The sequence below is a fragment of the Lissotriton helveticus genome, chromosome 2_1, assembly GCF_964261635.1.
Source record: "Lissotriton helveticus chromosome 2_1, aLisHel1.1, whole genome shotgun sequence".
Classification (NCBI taxonomy): Eukaryota; Metazoa; Chordata; class Amphibia; order Caudata; family Salamandridae; genus Lissotriton; species Lissotriton helveticus.
In genome coordinates, this window is record NC_136059.1 from 1513873775 (window position 1) to 1513897632 (window position 23858).

General features: G+C 45.9%; 1 protein-coding gene across 1 annotated transcript in view; it reads left to right on the top strand.

Moving 5' to 3' along the window:
* Positions 1–23858, top strand: part of LOC144820278 (uncharacterized) — a 988894-nt gene that overhangs the window by 648687 nt on the left and 316349 nt on the right. The window contains exon 28 of the mRNA XM_078677866.1: positions 6068–6268. Within this exon, the coding sequence (XP_078533992.1) occupies positions 6068–6268 (201 nt within the window). The remainder of the gene's footprint in view (positions 1–6067; positions 6269–23858) is intronic.

The following is a 23858-nucleotide window of genomic DNA, read 5'->3' on the forward strand; positions in this document are numbered from 1 at the left end:
TTAGGGTAGGTTGTTCCTCGCGAATCGACTATCTTATTAAATTACAAACTGTGGTGGCACCTAATTGACACGTTGATAACATCGACTGTTGACAGTGATCACAACCCACTATGTCTAACCTTAAAATCTTTATGGCTGCCCAAACCCGGATCTAGAGACATGGGAAACTCAATGTCATCAAGGGAAGTAATTCCCTCGAATTGTGGCAGATACTTGAAATGGCATAGAGTTGCTTTAGATGAAAAGAAAGTACATGGCATTAGAGAGATCTGGGTAGAGGCTTTAAGCGAAATGGGAGAGGCCCACACAGATCTGTACGCCCCCGTTAAGATACCTATAATTTGGAATTTTATCAGAAGCAAGATGCGACCTGACTGTGAATCAAGCACCAATAATATCCTAAGCCAAACCTGGTATGACCACTTCCTGAAACTCTATTCTAATGCGGAAGAAGTATTGTGGGAAGGCCCAGTCATCGATTTTAGAATAGGCTTTGGGGAACCCAATAGACCATCTTTCTCTGAACTGGAAGTGGAAACCGCCATTCGGCGCATCGTTCCAGCATAGGCAGCGTGTCACGATGGCCTCCCCGGGGATCTCCTTCGTGCAGAACCCGTAAAATGGATAAAATGCATTACCATCTTAATTAATGCCATTGATAACAGCTCCCCTGTTCCTGACTCCTGCAAGGGAGCCGAGGTCGTTCCAATCTTTAAAAAAGGGGCCAGGGACGACCCTGCCAACTACCGCCCAATAAGCTTGATCGATTCAGTCCAAAAGGTCACTGGGAGGGTGGTGCTGGAGATGATCTTGGCATGGGCAGAAGAAAACTGGGTCCTCTCCGAATTGAAAGCCGGCTTCAGGGCAGGCCACGGGACAATTGAACAGGTGTTCAGGCTACTCCTCCTCCACTGGAAGGTGGTCCAGATAGGCAAAGGCAGTCTTTATCTCGCATTTATCAACCTAAAGACTGCCTTTGACCTGGTCCCTCATGGGCACCTGTGGCAGGTGCTAGCTGAGCAGGGGGTCCCTAGGAACATTTTAAACATGCTAGGTTGCCTCCATGAAGGCAATTATGCTCAAGTGAGATGGGGGCAGAAAACTGCTTGAATACCAGTGAACAGGGGTGTCCGCCAGGGCTGTGTATGATCTTCCACCCTATTCTCTTTGTATGTGAGTGGGGTGGTCGAACATCTACAGCGAATACCATCTGATGCCCCAGCCCTGGCGGACAAAAAAAATTCCCACCCTCCTGTTCGCTGACGACACCCTCCTCATCTCAAAGACCCCGAAGGGCCTGCAGAGTCTCTTGGATAGCTTCCAATCATTTTGTACCAACAGAGGGCTGGTTATCAACTCCACGAAAACAAAGTACTTAGTGCTAAACCCCCCAAAAACACTTATGACCCCCACCTGTACTAAGTTGTGTCCCACTAGAGAGGGTTACTACATTGGATTACCTGGGCATTCGCATTACTGATTCCATGCTCTGGACCTCTGATACGCAAAAAATGCTCCTGAATCACAAAAGGGTAGCGGGGGCAAAACTCAAAGAGCATCGCTCCTCAACAAGCAGACCTATTGCCCTTGCTATTGCTATCTATAAGGCTATAGGAGTGAGTTTGGCCCTTTATGGTGCCAAACTCTGGGGTTTTACCAACTCGGATCGAATTGTGAGATCAGAAAATAAATGTTTGAAAGAGCTAATGATGCTCCCCCTGAGAAACCCCCCTAAGCCCTTATTGCAAGACCTAGGGTGCCACTCATTCAGAGATTTAGCAAGACTTTGCCCCCTCCTGTTGTGGGCCTGCTTGTGGCGGACACCAGAATTGTCAAAATATGCAGCGGGGCTAAGCGAACTAATAAGTATGGACGGGTGGCATAAGATTAAATGGTTAAAGGATTTAAAAACACTTCTGCACGATCTTGATCTTAAAGAGGCATGGATAAATAGAACTGCCCCACCAAAGCCAGAACTTAAGAAGGCGTACTGGTCTTGGGTCAGTAAGAAGGGTCTCCTCAACCCCAAAATAGGTAGGCTGACAGAGGAGTTTATTCAACACAAGCCCCTTACTTGCTACAAACCTTACCTAGATGTCATACAAAAACCATATGATAGAGCTCTGTATTTCGAGTTCAGGGTAGGTTCACTCCTATTACGAGAGCTGACTGCGCAATGGAAGCCTCCTTACTAAACACCAGCTTCCTGCCCGAACTGTGAGGTTACACTTGAGTCAATCGCGCATGTCTTGTTCGCTTGTCCAGCCTACAAAGTACCAAGGGAACGCTGGCTCAAACCAATCTGTAAAGAGCTGGGTACTCGCAGCCACTTTGTCGCGCTGCGCATCTTAAGATCTGATGCACGGGAACTCTATGCTTTTGGTCTGGCTAAATTTCTGAGATGGGCATGGAGCATCAGATCAAGAACCCTGAAAGCTAATTTTTAAATACTTTTGCTGCTATGTGTTTCCCGCTTTTTGCAAATTTCACTTTTTTTCAGGCTGAAAATGTTATTTTTAGTATTTATTACTTGGCTTTTAATGAATTTTGCTAGGAAAATAATTTGGGCATACCTATTACCTGTTAGAATGTATTTTGATCTTAATTGTATAGCTCTTTTATTCTTGTTCTACAGCTTTTAAGATATGTTTTTATCGAAATAAAGCTATTATGACTGACAGGTAATTTATTTAATTATACCTATTCTTTCTGTAAACTCTCCCCCCCCCCCCCCCACCCCTGCTCCACCATGCTTACCTGTGCCAGCACCACTGGTTAGACTTTCTTGGGGTCTTCTGGGCCCCCAAGGACCCTTAACATCCAAGATGACTGTATCCCCCAACCAGCAGTGAGCCAGGAGGCATGTTTGCACAGTAGCGGCGAAAGTGGATGTTGCCTTCGAAGACCTCTCAGCAATCCCGTTGTCTGGGTACTTACTGGACAAAACAGAAGGGATTCCTATCCCCCAAACACCCGCTGGAGCCAAGGGGACTTCATCCCCCAACCAGCAGTGCGCCAGGAGGTGCGTTTTAAGAGTAGTGGAGAAAGGAGGCGGGCCTCCGACTTACAGTACTGGTTTTTTTCAATTGTATTTTTTATGAATGTCGGGCAGTTTGACCCCCCCCGCCCTTCCTTGGACCAATTTGGGACCCAGGGACTCCACCCCTTGGGCCAGGCCTTGTTTTAATGCCCCGATTTCAGCCCCAGGAACTCCATGCCCCAGCTTTAATTTTTGTTGAGTTTTTTAAAATCAAAGGGAGGGTGGCCAAGCGGTCCCTTTCCGGGTCAGTTTCGTCCCTGGGGACCCCATTCCCAGGGGTCCAGCCTTTTTAAAGTTTCTTTTAAAAAAAAATAATTGGAGGGACCACTGCGGGCCCACTTTCCGGGCTGATTTTGGCCCCGGGGACCCATCCACTGGGGCCCGGTCTGTAGTTTGGGTGCCCTGGCCCCACCCAGGGCACCCACTTTGTACAGTTGGGAACCACGGGGGGGGGGGGGATCTCCCAGCCCTCCCTTTATTCTTAAGTATAGCCACGGGGAGGTGGCTATCCCAGGGGCTGTGGGGGAGGGCATGTGGTCCTCCCCCGCATTTATTTAAAAAGGCCTGGGTAGATGGTAACTCCCAGGGCATCAGTAAGCCCCAGGAGTGGTGGCCTATGTGCCCCCTTCATGTAATATGCAATGACCCTCAGCTGATTAGTAACAAAGCGCAGGAGCCTGCGCTTCGTTTTTTCAATTTTGCTGCAGATCTGCTGGTCCACCTGCTAATTGACGGCAAAGTTGAATTAAATGGTTTTGACATATATAGGGGTCAGGGTAATCCTCCCCTGCTCTCTTTATTTTTTATATTTGTTTAGGGTCTCTGCTTCAAGCAGCGTCCCAAGTTGGCTGCCAACACTTCCTGGTTGCTGACAGCCAATCAAATTTCAGTGGGATCCGCATGTGCACTGCAAGGACTTGCGTCCTCAAATATCTATATTTTTTAAACTGAAATAATGGGCTCCCCCACCTCCTTTCCCTGTTCCTGTGGCAACTAATACCAACTATAACTACCTACTGGCTATTGCCAGTAGGTAATTTATATGTATATGTGTATGAGCTGTAAGTGTATATGTATATATGTGCCAACGATCCACATTCTCCCACTTCGGCAAAAGTTACGAGCCACTCCAGATAAAGGTGCAGGTATTTATTTACAGTAGAAAAACAAACTTGTTTCAACCACACACAGGCCTTGGCCATATGTGTATATCTATTTATATATGTATGTGTGTCTGTATGGGTATATACACCAGCTGTGTGCTGAGGCACTTTTGCAGAGTAGTGGAGAAAGGGGGTGGAGACTTGCCAGTCCACATGGTTTTTAGTTGTTTATAGGAGGAGGTCATGTCCTCCCCTCACCCCCCCCCCCCCTTCCCTGATCCCATTTGGGCTCCGGGGATCCCATTCCCCTGGGGCCCAGCCTTTGCCATTCTATTTTATACTTTAAAGGGGAGGCTGAGCGGCCCCCCTACGTGGCGGATTCCCCCCCCCCTAGGGCAGCCCCTGTCAATATTGTGGACCACAGGGTGAGCCCAAAGGCCCTGTAGTCCCTGCCAAGTCCCCACCTCATGCGGAAGCCAGCATTGCTTTGACGCAGCTGCCCCATTGTGTCGAAGCAATTGTGTTCCTCTTGGAGGAAGCAAGAGCAAAATTGTCCTTCTCCACCCTGGACCAGTGCCACTCAGAGGGAGCGCTTGCTGGTGGGATGCACAAAGTAATCATCCTGGTGTCCATATAGGGACTGCAAGCTTGCAGCATGCAGGTGGAGACGCAAGTCGAATGCAGATGGTTTCTGCTTGCTCATGGCTTTTGAGCTTGAGGCCCTGTGGCTATTCATATGTCTGGGGCAATGTTTAACCTGTCCTCCTTATGTCCCTGTCCCTAGATCCAGTAAATGAGCATGTAACAAAACCGTCCCATAATGCTAACCCCATCCAAGCAAGCCACCTCCTTGTAGGTAACTTACCATGCAGCAGCGATACTCCCAGGCCTTGTCTCGATGACCTTGATTCCCAGGCATGCTCTGGTGAGAAAACACCGTCCCGCATTATATGAATCGTTATTCGATTTATCTTCTCATCCCCAAGCCTAACATGAATTTCACTAGCAAATCTAACATGAGAGCATTCAGGGAAATACAATTTAGGCCTTCAAAATTTGGCCAACATAGAAAATTACACATTTTCATAGAGCACTTGTATAAATGAACATTACTGACTACTTTCAGTTAGCATGTTACATAAACACATTAACTATGGAAATCTTCAATACCAACCCTACACGTTAGTTTTCATCTAGCCACATGTAATTACAATGTTTTTCTTCACATTTACACTGAAATATACACAGCACTTCACTTTTCACGTTTACATTACACGATCTAATGACCCAATGTTAGCACAATAAAGGATTATATGCGAGCGCGAACTATTGATGTTTATAATGGGCTCCTTCAAATGAAAGCGCAAAATCTGCGCTCTATCATTCCCTTGGTCAGCTAGATCCTGCCCGCACATAGCTGCCAGAACTGGGATCTGTTGTGCCCCCCTACCCATCTACTTTCCAACGCTGGCTCTAAACAAGTGACGGAGTGCCATCCTCTTAACAGGTGAGGTTTCAATTTCTCCGTCTGTAGGCATAATAAATCCACCTTCTCCGTCCTACCACCTCAGTACCCTCCCCAGACCAAGCCACTGCAATCAGTTGACGGTCCAACAGTGAATCAATTGGCAGTCAAGACCTCAACCATATTTTGTCTTGTTCCACCATCCTCCCCTCCCACATAAAAAGGGAGGGTGCATTGCTCCTCTGCCAGTCACCACCACATCCGTTTTACAGAACACTGTATCCACTAAATATTAATTGTACCCGGCTAATTGTAGTTCATAAAGTACCGAAATAAAATATAGTTACCTATTTTTTTCCAGGCCCTTACCAGGTCTTTGTGGCGTTTACTTCTGCGCTGAAAATTAGTGATGCAGTTGTATGTCGCTGCTAGCTAAATATTGTGTTTTTGTGTTTAAAGGTCATGCACGAAGTATTGCAACCAAGAACCTCCAATCTCTGCCTGAATTTTGGCTGCTCCCATCTGTGTCTTGTGGGCCCCGGTTTGAAAGGAAGCTGTTGGTGTTCTACCGGAATGGTGCTTGGCAGCGATGGAAAGAACTGCATTGCCCTAAAGGATTCAACCTTCCTGCTGGTGGCTTTTGGCAATGTTATTACGCAAGTATGATTCCAGTGATTTCCGTTTCTTTTAACATGCTGGGATCAATTAATATTTGTAAAGCATGGCTGCTTCACACATGAGGGTCTTAAAGCGCTGTGGGATCATATCGCTGGATCATGCTGCCTGTACCTATTGGTTGAACATCCAGGTCTTGAGGTCCTTTCTGAACCGCTGGAGCAATGGTGAGGCTGAGGTGCAGGGGGAGGGTGTTCTAGGTCTTAGCCGCCAGAGGGGAGAAGGAGTAGCCCCCACTGTTCGCTCGGCAGATGCGTCGGCTGGCTGCTAGGAAGAGTGATATGGAACGAAGCTCCCTGGTGAGTTGGTGAAAATTCACTCATTTGTTGAGGTACGACGGTCTCTTGTAAGCCTGGGTGGACAGCCTGAACTGGCATCTCTTTGCAGTCGGTAGCCAATAGAGTTCCTGAGGTGAGGGGATTGAAGTGCATCTGCCTGGGGAGGTCGAGGAGGATTCTGGCTGCTGTTTTCTGGATGATCTGGAGTTTCCTCCTGAGTTGGGTGGGGATTGCTGCATATAGGGAGTTGCCGTAGTCAAGTCTAATGGTGACCTCAGCTTGTCATACTTCGCCTGGGGTTGTGTGGGATCCACCGGAAGACCTTTCTGAGCATTAAGAGGGTGAATAAATGAATGAGGTATTTATTAAGCACAAACTTTTACCGGGAGGAGTCTTGGCACTGCAGAAACCAGTCAAGGGGTGGGACCTGAACCATTTCCTAGCTTGAAACAAAAAGGCAGGTTTTAAGTGATCTCCTGAAATCCGGTAAGGAGGTGGAAGTTTTAAGTTCCCAAGGCAGAGAATTACAGAGCACAGCTGTAGATCTGACAAAACCTTTTCCACCCCATGTATATTTTCTAAAAGGGGCAATTACAAGATTCTTAGCCATACTTTAGCGTAAAGACCTGCTTGGTGTGTACCACCTGAGATGTTTAAAATAAGCACATAAATTCCAGTGAAGGATCCTAAATGCTGTGCATAAGGATTTACACTGGATTCATTGTTTTACCAGAAGCCAGTGGAGTTCACTAATGGCTCCCTTGGCCGATTTGAATCCAGATACTTTTAAAATATCTTTCTGAGCATTCAGAGGGTGAGGAAGCAAGAGGAGGAGGAGGTGGTGCTGATCTGCTTCTTCATGAATAGCTGGATGTCGAGAATGATGCTGAGGTTGCTGGAGTGTTCAGTGAGTTTGGGGTAAGGCCCAGCTCCGGTGGCCACCATTCATTGTTCTATAGGGACTCCTTGCCTTTCCTGAAGATGAGTACTTTTGTCTTGACTGTGTTGCGTGAGACCGTTCATTCAGATGGCCACGTCCTTCATGCATCTTTGCAACCTGTCTTTGGTGGTTGTGGTGTAATTTTTCAGGAAGAGGATTAGTTGGGGGTCGCCAGCATAGGAGATGTTGAGTCCGTGGCTCCTGACGATGTTGGCCAGGGGCATCAGTCATGAAAACGTTGAAGAGGGTTGGGCTAAGGAAAGAGCCTTGAGGTACACTGCAGGTGATGATTTTAGTAATTGAGTAGGGAAGGAGAATGATCTGTTTTCCTGTGAGGTAGGATGTTATCCACTTGAGAGCCACTCCTTAGATTCCGATCTGGTTGAATCAGTTGATCAGTGTGAGGTGGGATACGGCGTCAAAGGCTGCTGAGAGGTCATGGAGTATTAGGGCTGCGGTTTCTCCATGGCATAGCAGCATTCCGATGTCTGTGGCTGCGACTAGAGCTGTCTCAGTGCTGTGGTTTGCTCTGAAGCCAGCTTGAAGGGGGCCAGCAGGTTGTGGTTCTCCAGAAGTGTGGTTACCTGGATGTTAGCATTTTCTATGACCTTGGCTGGAAATGGGAGCAGGGAGATGGGTCGGTGGTTCTTGGGATTTTCTGGGTCGGTGGATGGCTTTTTGTGGGTTGGCGGGTGGTTTCTTAAGCAACAGATTCACGTTGGCCTGTTTCCATTTCTGGTGGGAAGTGGGCCATTGTGATCTAGAAGAGGGCCTTGGCGAGTTCTTTGCCAAGGTTAAAAATATGGTGGGTGAAGGGGCCAGCTGGGGCTCAGAGGATGGATCTCATGATGGCTGCAGTTTCTTTCTTGGTGAGCTGGTGTTGATGGGTGTTGATGGGTGTTGAACGGTGTGAGGTTGATATTGTCGTCGGTCGGGATGGGAGTGTGATTTAAAAATGAAAAGCACCCCCTTCAAAAAAGACTACACCAAATTAAAGCATGACTCCCTGCTGGGGAGTTTTGCTTTGATTGGCCTTTCTCCTCCACCTCAAGCAAGCGGACAAATAGTGCAGATTTTCAGAGGAACTCATGATCAATTGCAGTGCATCGGAGTACCCAGAAGCATTACTTCCCACAGCAACAAATCATGCCAGTCCATGCGTGAAATTGTTTAGCCAGTATTAAAAAACGAAGTCCTGCAATCAGAAACCCCATTCTAGAAGGCATAACACCAGTGCACACCTTCAAGACCTATTACTTATCTCTATTCATTTGCTAGTCACCCGCCAGTCAATTTGTACCAGTAAGCAAACTCCATAGTTGGTGCCATTCTGTGACAGTTCTGCCATCCTAAGCCCAGCACATCCAAGATGTTGTTTGACTATTCAATAGAGCTAAAAATTACTTTTTAAGTTGGCACCAAAATATTCCAAGATACTGTTAGATTGGTCCAACGAAAGCATATGTAAAGCATCCCTTGTGCTTGGATAGATGGTGGCTACTAATTACTCAAGATTTCTCATCTTGTCTCTAGCCTCAGAAGAGAGGCACAGCTGTGCCATGTGCCCTCCATGTCAAATTCACTCACCAATGGCTCAGTGTTGGCAGTGTTGGGATCTTCATTAAGAGATCCCTCACTTATTCCGCCTTTGCCTTGCTCACCTTACCTTGAGCGACGACAGTAATCTTGGCATTTAGACTTCATATCATTAGTGTCACCTCCTTATCACAAATAATTTAATTCAGGACCTTGATTTAATCTTTGCTTTCATGTAGCATCCCCATGTGGCCCTCTGTAGTTTAAAGCATGATGAACAAATGCCTACAAGGCCACATGGTTCACCTAGCAGCTGTCTGGCCCTGGCCACACCATCCCCAACATACAAATGCTGCTCAGTCAGGCTAACTGTACAACATCAAGTCTCATCAAGTTACCACCACACTGTTTCCTTCCCCAATCATTGATCCCCCCCCCCCTTGCTCACATCTCGGGTCTAGTCACAAAGCCTCTAATTCCCAGTTGGAAATTTCCTGTGATGCAGGACTAGTGTAGGAAATTGAAATATTGGGCAGTGGGAAGAGAAACTAGTCCTCCAGTGTTGACCGACCCTATTAACATGGTTGCTTGAAGTAATCTATAGCTTACCCTTGGTAGTTTGCCTCAGTCGGCAAGCTTTTACTAGAGTTTGAGGCTTTTATTGCCTGCTAGACAAGGGCGCAGTTGTAAAGAACTAAGCTCTAAACTAGATTAGTTAAAAGTATAATAATGGTTCCTTGTTTTCAGAGTAAACTGTTCTATTAGAAGTGATGTAACATGGGGGGGCGTGGTCTGGCCACGCAGGAAGATGGCCACCTGAGGGGAGAGCTCTGCTGAGGGACGGACCCCCAACGAGCCTCCCTTGCCTACCTGTCTGCTGGGATCCTGCTTTTGGAGCTTCACTATCAGCGGACGTTGCCAGGAATGCAGCGACGTTCTTCTTGTGCTGCTGCAGCGCTGGTTTCCTTCGTTCTTGGCGGCATGAAGACGTGACTGTCTGCGCCGTCATCTATACCGGGACCTCCGCGCTTATGACGCCGCACTTCCTGTCAGGGTAAGCCGCGCCTCCAGCAACTCCAGGGCTGGGCTTTCTCACGCCTAAGGCCGCACCCCCTCAGCAGGCGAGGCCGCGGTCCTACAATTAGACAGACGGTGGGACTTAACATTGTGTGTATTCTTAACACATGGCACCCTATCCCAATACATTTATGAGGGGATTTCTCCACATACTGAACTGCAGCACTCTCAGGAATTATTTTTCACGGCGCCTTTTGCATTTTTTTATGACTTTAAAGTATTTTCCACAGTGCCACAAACAATTGCCTTGCATTTCTTCAAAGTATATTTACGTGCTTTATGTTGGCCCCAAGTGACAGTTGGTGACAATTTTCTTTATTGCATTTGGTCACCTCATTTTGTTGCTCTGCATGTCTTTGCCTTTTCACCTTCAGCTCAATAACTGCACTTCTGCTGTGTGGCCCAATTTATCACTGTGGTATAGCTGGCCTGCTGCTGTTTTCACTTACTATACCCGCATGCTTTCTTGAGTAGACAGTTTTGACGCGCGGTATTTGTCACTTCAATTCGACACTGATCTGGTGAAACAATACTTGCTGTTTGGAGACACCATTGTGCTGTTCTCTACTTTTAAGCACTATCTATATGTCCTTTCCTTGCTGCATATGTATCGTTGCCTCTTGGGTGCTTGACACGTCATTGGTCTCATCATTGCTTCTTACTCCACTATCCCATCTATTCGCTACTGTAGACCGCCTATACAACGGTACGCTGAGATGTCTGCTGCCAGGAATGGGGGTCGCGGATCTAAGCAGCCACTTTTTACCGAAGTAGTGAAACAACCTTCCGCTTCGCCACCTAAAGGTAATGGTTCTGCGTCGCCTCCTTCATCGCAAGCTGCATCACCTCAGAGTGACAAGTCCTTATCTAGCACCATGCAACGCATTTTACAAGAACTTTCTGGAGTTAATCGTCGACTGGAGGGTCTAGATGTTACCATGTCATCATTGGCTGCGGAGACTAAGTCCATTAGGGCTGAACTCACTACTTTTCATACAAGGATTGACGACATGGACTCTAAAATAGTGGCTATGGAAAGTCGATTGGATTCTGCTCAAGGTTCGGACCAAGATCTCCTTTTTCTACACAGCAAGATCATAGATTTGGAAGATCTCAGTCGTAGAGACAATGTCCGTTTTTTTCGGCTTTCCAGAAAATGTTGAAAATTACGACATGAAGAACTTTCTATGTGTCACTCTTCCCACTTTGACTGGAATTTCCTTTACTCCCCCTCTTGAGTTTCAACGGGCTCATAGATTGGGTCCACCTCGCTCTGCTGCCTCTGCAAGACCCCGACCAATTATAGCCTGTTTTCTTCGTCATGAACAAGTCCGCCAAATCTTATCACTGGCTCGCTCACGAGGCTCCTTTCTGTTTAAAGGTCATATCATTCACATGGCTGCAGACTTCTCTAAGGAAACGGAGGAAGGCGTTTCTTTCTTTGCGGCCCCAACTGCGCCAAATGGACATCAAATATGTGTTATTTGCGCCTGCGCGCTTTCGTATTACTAGGAATGGAAATTCTAAAGACTTTTATGATCCTGCGCTTCTTCAGCAGTTCTTGGACGATCTCAGGTCCGAAGATATGGAGACTCAATCTTCCTCCCATGCGCCCCCTTCTCAATCCAAGACTTCAGTTACAAATGTGTCAACATCTTCTTTGGACGACTCTACTGACTCCAGACAACGTGGCAGGGATCTCACCCGTTTGCCTCGCTCCCAGGAGGATAGAGACTCAGCTTTGCGTTCCGTCTCCTCTCTCACTAACACACAGAAAAGAGACAAATCTAGATCACCGCTCAAGAAGCCCCCTGATGCTGACTGACTTTCCCTTTCTCTGTTCTACTGTTTTCTTATTTCACACATTGGTAGCAATTTCTATTGTTGGTCATGTTTTTGCTACTTGATTCGTCAGTCAAGAATCTACATTACTATATAATGTGGTCACCTCTACTGCATGATTTCCATAATGTTTTTCGCCTCATTATTATTCTATATTCTCTATTTGACTACTGTTCTCAGTTTTCAAGTTTTCTCCAAATTTTAGGAACTGTTTCTACATATTGTATGATTATTGCCTTCTCTATGGGGGATTGTTCTTCCTCTGTTCTCCCTTTTCTTTGGCCCTTGTTTTGTTGTTCGGTTTATCAATCTACGTTTCATTCATTCCTTAGCTGTTCAGTTCCTGTTTGGTGTTCCTTTTGTTTCATTGTTATCTTCTAGAGTATTTTTCAATTCGCTGGTCTCATTCATGTTTCCAACATATGTAGGGTTCCCCCCCTCTTTTCTGCTTCCTATTCTCTTTCGGAGCTCTTGGCTTTATTCCCTCTTCCATTTTATTATTCTATTTTTCCACACCTCTTCTCCTATATGCCTTGTATTTCTCTTGCTTCATTCTCCTTGCTTTTATTTTTTCTCCTCATGCTCTTCTCATATAGTATTCAGATTGTAGGGGAACTTTGGTGCCCTCGTTCTTTTCCTCATTCTATATCGTGACAATCTCTTGTGAGGGGTGGAGGGGGGTTCCGATTTCGATGAGGTAACTTTATTTTATTGTGCTCTGTATATCTCATGTTCCCATTTCTCCTTTAGATCCCCATTCTTCTTTTTCTCCCATCTCTCCTCTTTTGAATGACTTCGTATTTCCCCTTCCTTCCATGGTAGTGTTGGTTTTGTTTCTCTTCATGCTTTCTTTCTTCTTTATATCTCCCTCTCTCTGTCTCTCCTTTCTCTTTATTATATACTCCGGTTTCTTTTATTTTTTCACTTGTTCTATTGCCCTTTCATCTCATCTTCTCACTTTTCTTATTTTGTTCTAGTGTCACGTTTTTGTACAATGCTCACTCCGTTTTGGCTTCATATTGCGATTCCCATCTTATTGTTCTTTATATTCTGTATTGGGTACTTTCAGCCTCCTAAGAGTATCTGTGTATTTGCCTGTCTCGCTCATAGATAGTGCTTCCCCTCATGGAGCTTCTTCCCTGTTTCTCACTTCCCTTATAGTGCCATTACTAATGTTCAGCTTGATATATTTACTTCATTGACTGTTCTGCACCCATACAGTATATACTCATGTTGTCGTTTCATATATATATTACATTGTGTTATGGAGGGAGGGGGAGAGGTTTGCAACTCTGATATGGTAAATTTCTTATATTCAGTTGCTACTGTTCCATGTTATCATCTGTCCTTTGGATCCCCATTCCTCGAAGGGGGTCCGGCCTCCCTTGGCGTTGCTCTAAGTGTACCCAGACCCGTAGTTCACAGTCTAGGTTACTTTCTCTTCTCTTTTCTTTCTTCTTTTCTTTTTTTCTATACCTCTACTACTTCTTTTCTACTTACTTTGTCTATTCCAATTTTTCACTCTGCCATTCTAATCTATTTTTCCTTTTCCCTTTCCCCAACTGGTCTCTTCACCTTCTACTCACCTTTTGTCTTTTGTTCCCCAGTGTAACATCTCTCCTTTTTTTCTATATTTGTTTCTTCTTTTCCTACTTCCTGATTTTGTGAATCCTGTCATCTCTTCTACTCATCCGTTATCTGTCTTTCCCCGGAATATTCATGGCCTCACCCATTACATAAAACGCAAGAAAGTTATTTCTTATTTAAAATCTAAGCATGTGGACATTGCTTTATTGCAAGAGACTCATTTGTATGATATTGAATCCAGTAAACTCTGTAGAGACTGGGTTGGTAAGGTCATCTATAGTAGTGTCTTTAAACTTGATCCCACCAACCCTCATCCGGTTCGTAAATGTGGGGTGGCCATCCTTTTTCGGAAGTCACTTCCTTTCACAATTTCTAAGACCTGGTCTTATCCGGAAAGTCGGTATGTATTCGTTAAACTGAAACTTGGGAATTCATTTGTTTGTCTCGGTTCTGTATACGCTCCAGTACGTCCCAAAAAACAATTCTTCCTTCGCCTCAATCGTCTTCTTACAGAAATACATGCTTCTCAATTTCTCATTGGAGGTGATTGGAATTTGGCTCCGGACCCAGTTCTTGACAGAACCGGTTGCATCGATACCATCAATGCCTCGGATAGAGCTATCTTCTGTGATATTCTCACCGACACTGGTCTTGTGGACCATTGGACACTCGGTCACCCCCAGGATAAAGAATACACGTTCTTTTCCTCTACTCACGGTACGTTTTCACGTCTCGATTACTTCCTCCTTTCGCACCACTCGGTCCGCTTGGTTACAGACTCTACAATTATAGAAGCTGCCCTTTCTGATCACTCCTGTTTTCTTCTCTTGATTTGGGTCTTTCAAGTCCAGGACGCAAGCCGTGGCGTTTAAATATAAACAAATACAAAATACCAGCAGGTAAACTTCTTTTACAGTCACACTTGCGTGATTACCTTATTAATAATGAGGATTCTATTTCCTCTAAAAGGATGGTCTGGGCAGATGCTAAGGCAACCATTAGAGGTCAACTCATGCGGGATGCTGCTTTATACAACAAGAAAAACGTTGCCAAACAAGTAGATCTAGAAACCGACATTCGCCGGCTCTCTCAATTGTATATTTCAAAACCGACTCTCCAAAACCGTATGTTATTGGAACAGGCACGCATGTCTCTTAACAATCTTTTTAACCAAGGCTGAATATGCCTTACAAAAGATGAAAGGCCGTCACTATGAACAAGGGGAAAAGGCTGGTCGGTTACTGGCTGCGCAGTTGCGTCAGAGAGAAGCCGCTGTGGCGATTCCAGCTATTAAATCAAGTGGTGGTGATATAATTACTCGACCACAAGAAATTGTTGAGGAATTTGCCTCATTTTACAGATCTCTCTACTCTCCAAGTAATCACGTAGACACACAAGCGATGTCCAACTTTTTTGATGCGGTACATCTTCCACGACTCTCAGATGAGGGTAGAGCCCTACTTGAGGGTGCTATTACGAAAGAAGAAATCTCCTCAGCTATAACTGCTTTACCGTACCATAAAGCTCCGGGTGATGATGGTTTTCCTCCTGAATTCTTTAAGTGGACTGGTCAGAGTATCATTGATACTCTTCATGCTGCCTTTGAGGAAACTGTAGAGGAATCTTCTCTTGGTTCTATTTCCAACAAGGCCATCATAGCGGTTTTGCCAAAACCTGGTAAAGATCCTTTGTTGTGCGGTAGTTACCGTCCTATATCTCTCTTAAACTCTGATGTTAAGATTCTTGCTAGCATTCTCGCATCCCGTCTCTGTAAAGTTTTACCTTCTTTAATTCATAACTCTCAAGTAGGTTTTGTTCCTGGTCGTTCCTCCTGGAATCATTTACGTACTCTCTCTCATGCTCTATGGTCAGCCAAACATCTTGCTGATGATGCCCTCCTTCTTTCTTTAGATGCTGAAAAAGCATTTGACCGCATTGAATGGGAATTCCTTTTTACCATCATGCATAGATTTGGCTTAGGTGACCAATTTATAGCTAAAGTGTGACTGCTTTATGATTGCCCATCAGCTCAAGTTAACTGTGGTGGTTTTCTTTCTACTCCATTTCCGATTCGGCGGGGTACTTGTAAAGGTTGTCCCCTTTCCCCCCTCCTTTTCCTTTCGGCTATGGAACCTTTGGCCGCTACAATAAGTCAGTCGAATGCAGTGGTAGGTGTTCCCCTTCCAATTGGTCACTCTAAAATTTATTTATATGTGGATGATATTCTTCTCACACTTACTGATCTTTCCCGCTCTTCCTGCTCTTCTCCGCGTCATTGATTTTTCTTCGTTCTCTCGCTATAAGATAAATTGGGATAAAAGTGAAGCACTACCCATGTCCATTGGTACTACAAAAGATGCTATCTCTGGTTTTCCATTTCGTTGGCAACCATCTCGGCTCAAATATCTAGGGATATTCATTAATAGAGGATTGGATAATATTGTAGTGGACAATTTAGCTCCTTTAACCCTACAAATGCAAAGAGACTTTGACAAATGGAAGGCCCTTGGCTTATCCCTTTGGGGGCGAGTTCAGGCGGTTAAAATGGTTACCTTACCGCGCTTTCTGTATGTTTTGGGTATGCTTCCTCTGAACATTCCCTTAACCACTCTTCGGACCATTGACTCGAAAATTAAACTATTTATCTGGGGTACGGCTAAACCACGTCTCACTTTGGCCAAATTGAAATCCCACCAATTACAGGGAGGTTTGGGTCTTCCCTCTATTGAACATTATCTTGCCCTTCATCTCTCACAACTCTCCTTCGTTTTGCCTAAGTCTAAAGACATTCCTCAATGGGTCCCACTCGAACATCACTTACTGACCTCTGGCCCCGGTTTGTCCCTTCTATATGGGAAGGGTACCAGGTCTTCTGACCCTAAAAATCCTGTATTATCTGCAATGTATAAATCCTGGCAAAGAAGTCATCGTATACTTAAATCCAATCCGCGGCTTCATATTAAAGCTCCTCTGTGGTTCAACTCGGCTATTCGTATTCGCGGCCGTACTTTGTCCTGGTCTACGTGGCAGCAAGCTGGCATTCACTCTCTAGAGCAACTGTTTCATGGTGACGATTTTAAATCCTTCTCCCAACTTAGTGACGAATTCCACCTACAACCCACACAATCTTATAAATATTCTCAGCTTCAGCAAGCTCTCACCAAACACCTAGGTTCCCCACCTGAGCTGTTATCAGCCTCTCCTATTCTGTCATATCTGCATTTATGGGGGAATCTCAAAAGTGTAACTTCTGGTCTTTATAAGACTTAGCTGTATCCTCTATTTTCGCAACCTCTCTCAAAAGCTCTTCAATTGAAGTGGCAATTATGTCTGTCAGTTACTTACTCGAATACTCAATGGGATCAAATCTTAGAAGGATTGCATAAGGGTGTCCAAGAAGCTCGCCTAAAATTCTGTATTTTTAAAATCCTCCATGAATGGCATTGGTCCCCAGTCAAATTACATCATGCTAAATTACTCTTGCACTCTCTATGTTGGAGATGCTCTGCTTCCGGTTGTGATATTGCGCACATTATTTGGGAATGCCCCCGTACTAGATCATTTTGGCTTTTTATACGTAAGACTTTGGCTAGCACCATGTTGCTGCCTTTGCCCTTTACTTCTGCAAATATTATTTTGCACGATTTTCGTGGCCTTCCGAGGTTCCCCAAGCCACAGGTTCGTCTTCATATTGCTTTGGCTACGGCCAAAATTTGTATCTTGGGTCATTGGAAGTCTCCCTTGTCTCCTTTCCAGGAACAATGGTTGGTGGCAATGGTACAAACGGCTTCTCATGAACGTATCATCTATAATCTGCAGGATCAGGCTTCCATTTTTCTCCAAATTTGGTCTTCATTCCTGGACACCACAGTAGATAACGACTGTCTCCTCTACTTCCTCTACTACGACTACCATTCCTTCTTAATTCAATCCTATTCAGCATCCTCCCTTTCCTACTCTTTTGTTTGTCTTCCGCCTCCTTCCATTTCCTTTGCTTCTATCTTCCTTCTTAGTCTGTTTTGTTACTCTGGGGTTCTTATTCCTTTTCTCTTTTCTTTCCTTTTCTTCTCTGCTCTCTCCTTTTCCTTTCTTTCCTTTTCTATTTTCTTCTCTTTTCTTCTCTTATCTTATATTGTTACTCACATATTCCTTGCTTCATCACCTTCTAGATCATGGAATCATTGCTATTTTTTTTTCTTTTTTTCTTGCTTATGCCATATCTTTCGTACAATGTTCTCACATGTACTATGTTTTATTAATCAATTCCTTCTGATGTACTCTCCCTCCATTTGTATATGCATTTGAATTTTCATCTACATTTTTTCAATAAAAAATTTCCACACAAAAAAGTGATGTAACATGAATGCTTTAAAGGTACCGCAAATCAAGACACAAAATTAACCAAATATAGTTACTCTAGGGAGTCTGTACATTTCAGAATACAGTAAGAATTCAAATAATGTCACACAATGCTGTTCCATCCTTTGAAATAGCATCTAGTTCAAAGAAGCTGGTTCCAAGGCGGAAGATGCAGTGTTTAGCAGATTAGAAAATGTTAAGAAAATTCAATACTCCTCTCCATGTTTAGAGCCTACCAATCGTTTTGCAGTTATAATATGGTACTAGGAAATGGAGTTGACACGGAGTTCAGCTAGTTAAAAATCTATCACTCATCCATATTGCTGTTGCCAACTTTCCTTTAAAACCAGCATACAAAATATGCCCAGCCAGCAAATGCAGCACTGAAAATTGCATACTCAGACTTTGGTGCACGCTACCCTTTTGAGACGGCACACAGCACGGCCTGGATTCCTTTTCCTTCTGTCTGCACATACAGGCATGATCCTACTTTCCTAGTCAGACCATCCAGGAGTTTGCGATTTGCAAACAAAATTGCAAAGTCAGCAGTTTTGTATAAAGCCTGTGCTTTTTACAAAAAATCAAATACTAGAGAGGGAGGGACTGGGAGCTAGCGGAAAAAGGTCCAGTACCCGTGCTCCCAAAGTCAAACGTGTTGATCACTGGAGGGTAACTGTTCCTAATAAAGTAGCTTGCCCATATGGCCGCCTAAAGTGTAGGTGAAAGGAGACCTGACTCCTTTATAGGTTAATGGTTAGATATGCAGAGAAGAGGGGGGGAAATTCCTCCTGATTAGAGATGTGCTCTCACACACCCATAAGTGTCATGCTTCATCATTGGGCATTGCTACTCGTGGAGGTGGTGTTGCTGTCCCCACACAGACCCCGCAAGAGGGCTCTTTGGTGGAGATCTTTTCAGAGGAATGTGAGTGACTTAGATATCGTACTGGTACCCTAAGAAGTTTATTCTGGGGTCTGTGCGATATGGTTAAAATAAAGCAAAGAAGGGTACTCGTGACCTGGTTGTTGGAGTTGGGAGTATTTTTCCTCTGTGAATATCGGTGCAAGTGGTGATAATAAAGAAGCAGGTTTAGAGATGAAAATGGTAATTTCAGGTCGACCTGTTATTTGCCTACTGTGGTTCGTAATGGATCCGATGGAGATTCTTCAGGACCGTGCAAATATTAAAAAGAGAGAAATAGTGATACAAGGGTTCAAGACGGCGACACTCCATACAACCTGTAGTTGTATTTGGATTTGAGTGTGTAGTCAAGGCTGCTCTGCACCTATATGAAATAGACAACCTTAGTATCAGTATCCAACCCCAAAAAGAAAATTGTTCAGGGAAGCCTCAACAGCGGGTTGGAAGCGGTTCGAGAGGTTACATTGACCTCATCGAATGACAGAACTGGTACCGAAGTTGCTCGCTCACCGCCCTTTTTTTTCTTCTATATCCAACCATTAACCCCATAAAGGAGTCTGGTCTCCTTTTTACAAAAGTGCCTTCGAAATTTGGAAGAATGCAACCCCCTTGTATTGGTCCAGTGGCCAGTTCACCACTGGGCCAATAAAAGCAGGGTCTCGCAGCAAGCAGGTGAGGTGGGGTTTGTTTATTACTCACCTGCCTGCTGTTCATTCTTCATTCTTGGAGGGCCACCAGCGAGGAGGAGGCTACTGCACCATTGAGACCGGGAGGACATCAACAGGTAGATTATCCCTGTCCCAGCCTCCTGCATATTTTTTGGCCTGCCAGCTATGGGGCAGGTGGCAGTCCTGGGGAGCATTTATTTTAGATCGAGATTAGGGCGTGCTGCCCATTGGGCCAGCAGTGGGCCTGAAACTTGATAAATATAAATGCCCTGTTGGTGGCGGGCCTGAAACTTTGGTGGAGGGCAGGATTGATTATTTTTTTATTATTTTTTCTAAATCAAGTTTAGGGCCCATCAGCCATGGGGCACACATCGGGGGGGGGGGTGCATTAAAAATGTTTTGGGCAGGCTGTGGTCCTTGGCGCATTTTGTTATTTTATAAAGGTTAAGGTCCTTAGGGCATTCATTTCAACAAGTTTTGGTCCTGCCGCCCATGGGGCACGCGGGGGGCCCATGAGGGAGCGGGGGCATTTTTTAACACGTTTTGGGCCTGCCACCCGCAGAGCATGTGGCGGCCCAAGGGGCTTTTATTTTGCATGAAGGATTGGGCCTGCAGCCCATGGGGAAAACTATGGGCCCAGTGGGCATTTATGTTTTATCAGTTTTGGGCTCAAATAGCAAAAATTCCATATTTGTGACACAGAATCTGTTAATCCATGCCTCAATATCATGGGTTCTGGTAGTCTATCAATTTGGATTCTTGCAGGTTACAAAATCTGAAGTTAGATTTCACACAGTCAACTTCTTGTCAGTGGCTCCACATCTAAGGGCGCAGACGTTATCTATTGATAAACTGATATCTGCGCCTCAGGGTAGCATATATACACACGGCACTTTGTCGCCACTTATTGAGGTGTGAAGGAGCTGCCAGTGGGTCTGATGGTGGCATGTGCGCAATTGCAGAACGTTTTCTGGATAGTCTGGAACCTGCATGATTCAAAATGGACATAATCTATGGTAAGAGTATATGCCAAAGGAATGTTACAAAGGAGAAATAAATTGTTTTTGAATGCAAGTTTAGTGGGCAAAGTCTTTAAGCATCATTCTTCTTTCTGTTCAGTGGCTTTTTGCGTCACTTGCTAAGTCCCATAAAAGTACTTTGTAGAAGGTCAAAGTACATTTCTTACCTGCCACTCCTCCCTGGTTAATTGGGCAAGTTGACAAAACTGGTGTACCTGTCCTCTGTCGCATCTGGCATCATCAGAGTGACTCAGAGTATGTACTTTCAGTAAATTGGGCCGCTGGACACAAGGATTTCTTGTTCTGGCATGCATCACCCCAATGCTACTTTTACAGACACCTGACAGATGCCCTTTTGGAACCACTTGCACAAATAGTGGTCGGAACAGCAGATCTGGCCTGCAATTAGATCAGTGTGATTATGGAAAAAGTGTTAGCTAGCCTTTCACCTATGTCCAGAGAATTATTTAGATGCTTGTTTTGTGCCTTCCTGTGCTTTGGGTAGGCCAGAGAACATGTTGAAAAGGAGTTGAGGACCTTAGCTCTGGGGCAAAGCTGGGAAGCTGTTGATGTCAGGTGGTTAATTTACGGTTACTAAGCCTAACTGAGAAGCTAAGGTGCTGAGGGTGTTGGTCTTCTAATCCCCTAGGAATTTCACTACTAGCCCTTAGGACGAGGAAAGTAAGATCAGGGTTAGAATTGGGGTGGGAGGGGGGTCCTTGGTGTTTTTAAAATCCTTATTTATGTATTTATTTATTTTTCAGAAATCTTTGAGAAGCTTGCACATCAAGTTACAATATATGTTGGTGTAGATACAGCAGTCAGATGAGAACCATATCTGTTACATGCATCATTGGAACAATTGTACAGAGGCAGCCCACCACAGTAGTTGGAGGGAAGTGACATGAGATGGAGCAAGAGAGGCGTAGAGGAGCGCCCAGGGGAGGCCAAGTACTGGCGATAAAGGCCACAGGGAACCAGCAGAGTGCAGGGATGGGAAAGCTGCACTCTGAGCCAGCGGCCGCCGTGGGCAAAAAGCCGGCGGGGTGCGGGAGAGGCTGCAGAGGGCAAAGCACTCTGGCACAAGAGATAAAAAACAAGGGGATCCCAAATGTCAATCGGGCGACAAGTTGCCGGTGTCAAATCCCAGAATTTGGACAGAAGCGTTTGGCAATGGGCAGCATCCTCGAGCCAAGCGCTGGCTTTGGGTGCGGGTCTCCGTCCCCAATGCATGGCGACCCTGCGCGTGTGAAAACGAGCAGCATAGCAGTTAGCCGGCGGGAGGCGTCTAGACAGTTTTTTACAAGGCCTAAGAGGCAGATCAGTGGGTCTGGCGTGACAGGGGTGGAGGTGATCTAAGTGATAGCAGCGCACACATCACGCCAATATGTAGAGACCTTAGGGCACAGCCAGGCAAGATGGGAGACGTCTGGAGCGCAGCACAGGAGGCATCTGTTGCTGGGAGTGAGACCAATTTTGTGCAGCTGGGCAGGGGAACGGTACAGTCTATGCAGGTATTTAAAGTGTATGAGGCGCAGGCGGTAGTTAGGGGACAGGTGTTTGATCTGCTTGCAACAGTACAGCCAGACCTGAGAGAGATCGCCCCCCAGGTCCACACTCCAAGCAGTGCGGGTGCAATCAGCAGAAATCTGGGACGCCGCCAGCATGAGGGCGTAAATCTGGTGACCAGCTTGCGGGGGGAGGCGGATGTGTATGCGTAGTCAAGGACAGCCATCGAAGGAGGGGGCTGATGAAACATGGGGTGTAACTTCCTGCAAGACGCTCTGAGGTTGGTAATACAGCAGTGTGTCCATGAGGCCGGACTCGGCCTGAAGGGAAAAAATAGCCACCGTCAGGGTAAAGGTCCGATAACGAGGCCAACCCTAGGCGAGTCGTACGTTTGACCATCCCAGCAGTCTGCAAAGGGGGAGATGCAGGATTATGTGTGATGGGCATGGCTTTGGCAGAGAGCATGCTAGAGTCAGTATCTCCAGGGGCCATCCCAGGCCCAGCACAAGTTCTCTACCATGTCGATCTCTCCGCGTAGGGGTTTTGCAGGGGAAAGTAGAGCGTCAGGAGCGGCCAAGGGGTCGCGAGATCAGCGCCCAACCCCACATGAGGCTGAAAAGGCGTCAGATGCAGCCAGAAGTGAAGGAAGCTGGCTTGGGCGCCAAGGACGTATAGTTGGAATTCTGGGGCGCCCATTCCACCACGCGAAAAGGGGAGTGTGAGAATATTGTATGCAATTCTAGGCTGATGCCCGGCCCAGACAAGTGGTTATAAGAGCAGAGTTTGCGAAAAGAATAAGCTGTGAGTGGGATGGGGATGTTCATGAAAAGGTACAGAAACTTCGGGAGCATCACCATCTTGGCGATATCTATGCACCCCGCCAGGGACAAGGGCAGTCGCCAGAGGTGGATTTTATATTCCAGCCAGTCCACCGCCCGGCCGAGGTTTGCCCTCCAGATTTCGTCCACATCCCTGCTGAGCTAAATGCCCAGATATCTGGTGGGCCCGGCGCCAATACAAATGGATAATCCAGAGTGAAAGGGACATTGGCGTCCATCAGGGGAAAGAGAATGGACTTACCCCAGTTGATCTGGATGCCAGACAAGCCCCCGAAGCGCACCACCTCACGGACCATGGGGCTGAGATTCTCCTGGTGATTGCGGTCATAGTGTGACGTCCCCTCTGGGTGTGATGCTGCCGAAGCCTGGCGGCGAGGGGCTCCATAGCTACAGCGAAGAGCATGGGTGAGAGTTAGCACCCTTGCCTCGTGACCCTAGCAAGGTAGAAGAGGAAGGGCCACTCAAGAGTATCAAAGGATTTGGTGGCGTCCAAGAGGGCAGCCATGGCCGGGACAGCGGGTTGATTCGATGGAGGACGGCGAAGATAGTCCGGAGATTGTGTGACTTGGCGCGGCCGTGGATGGAACCAAACTGTTCTGGGTGAGCAATCAGGGACATAAGCGGAAGGAGGCAAGAGCCCAACAACTTGGGGAAAATCTTATTATCGGTGTTTAGAGATAGAGGGCGGTAAAAGTCTCGAAGTTCGGGGGACTTGTCCGGCTTCAAGAACAGCATTAACAGGGCCTTGCGGAGCGAAGTGGCTGAACTCAAAGGAGTTGTTTACATGACTGCAAGGTGCGGGACTTGAAGTGGCACAAAAGCTTTGTAAAAGGACGCTGGAAGACCGTCGGAGCCCGGAACCTTGTCGCCCGGTAGACTATTAATGGCTGCCAGTATCTCCTCCTGAGAAAAGGGTTCGTAGAGATACTCCTCGTGGCTGTTACCCAGCCAGAGGAGCTCAAGAGTGTCGAAGTATTTGTTAAACCCTTTATTGTTGCCA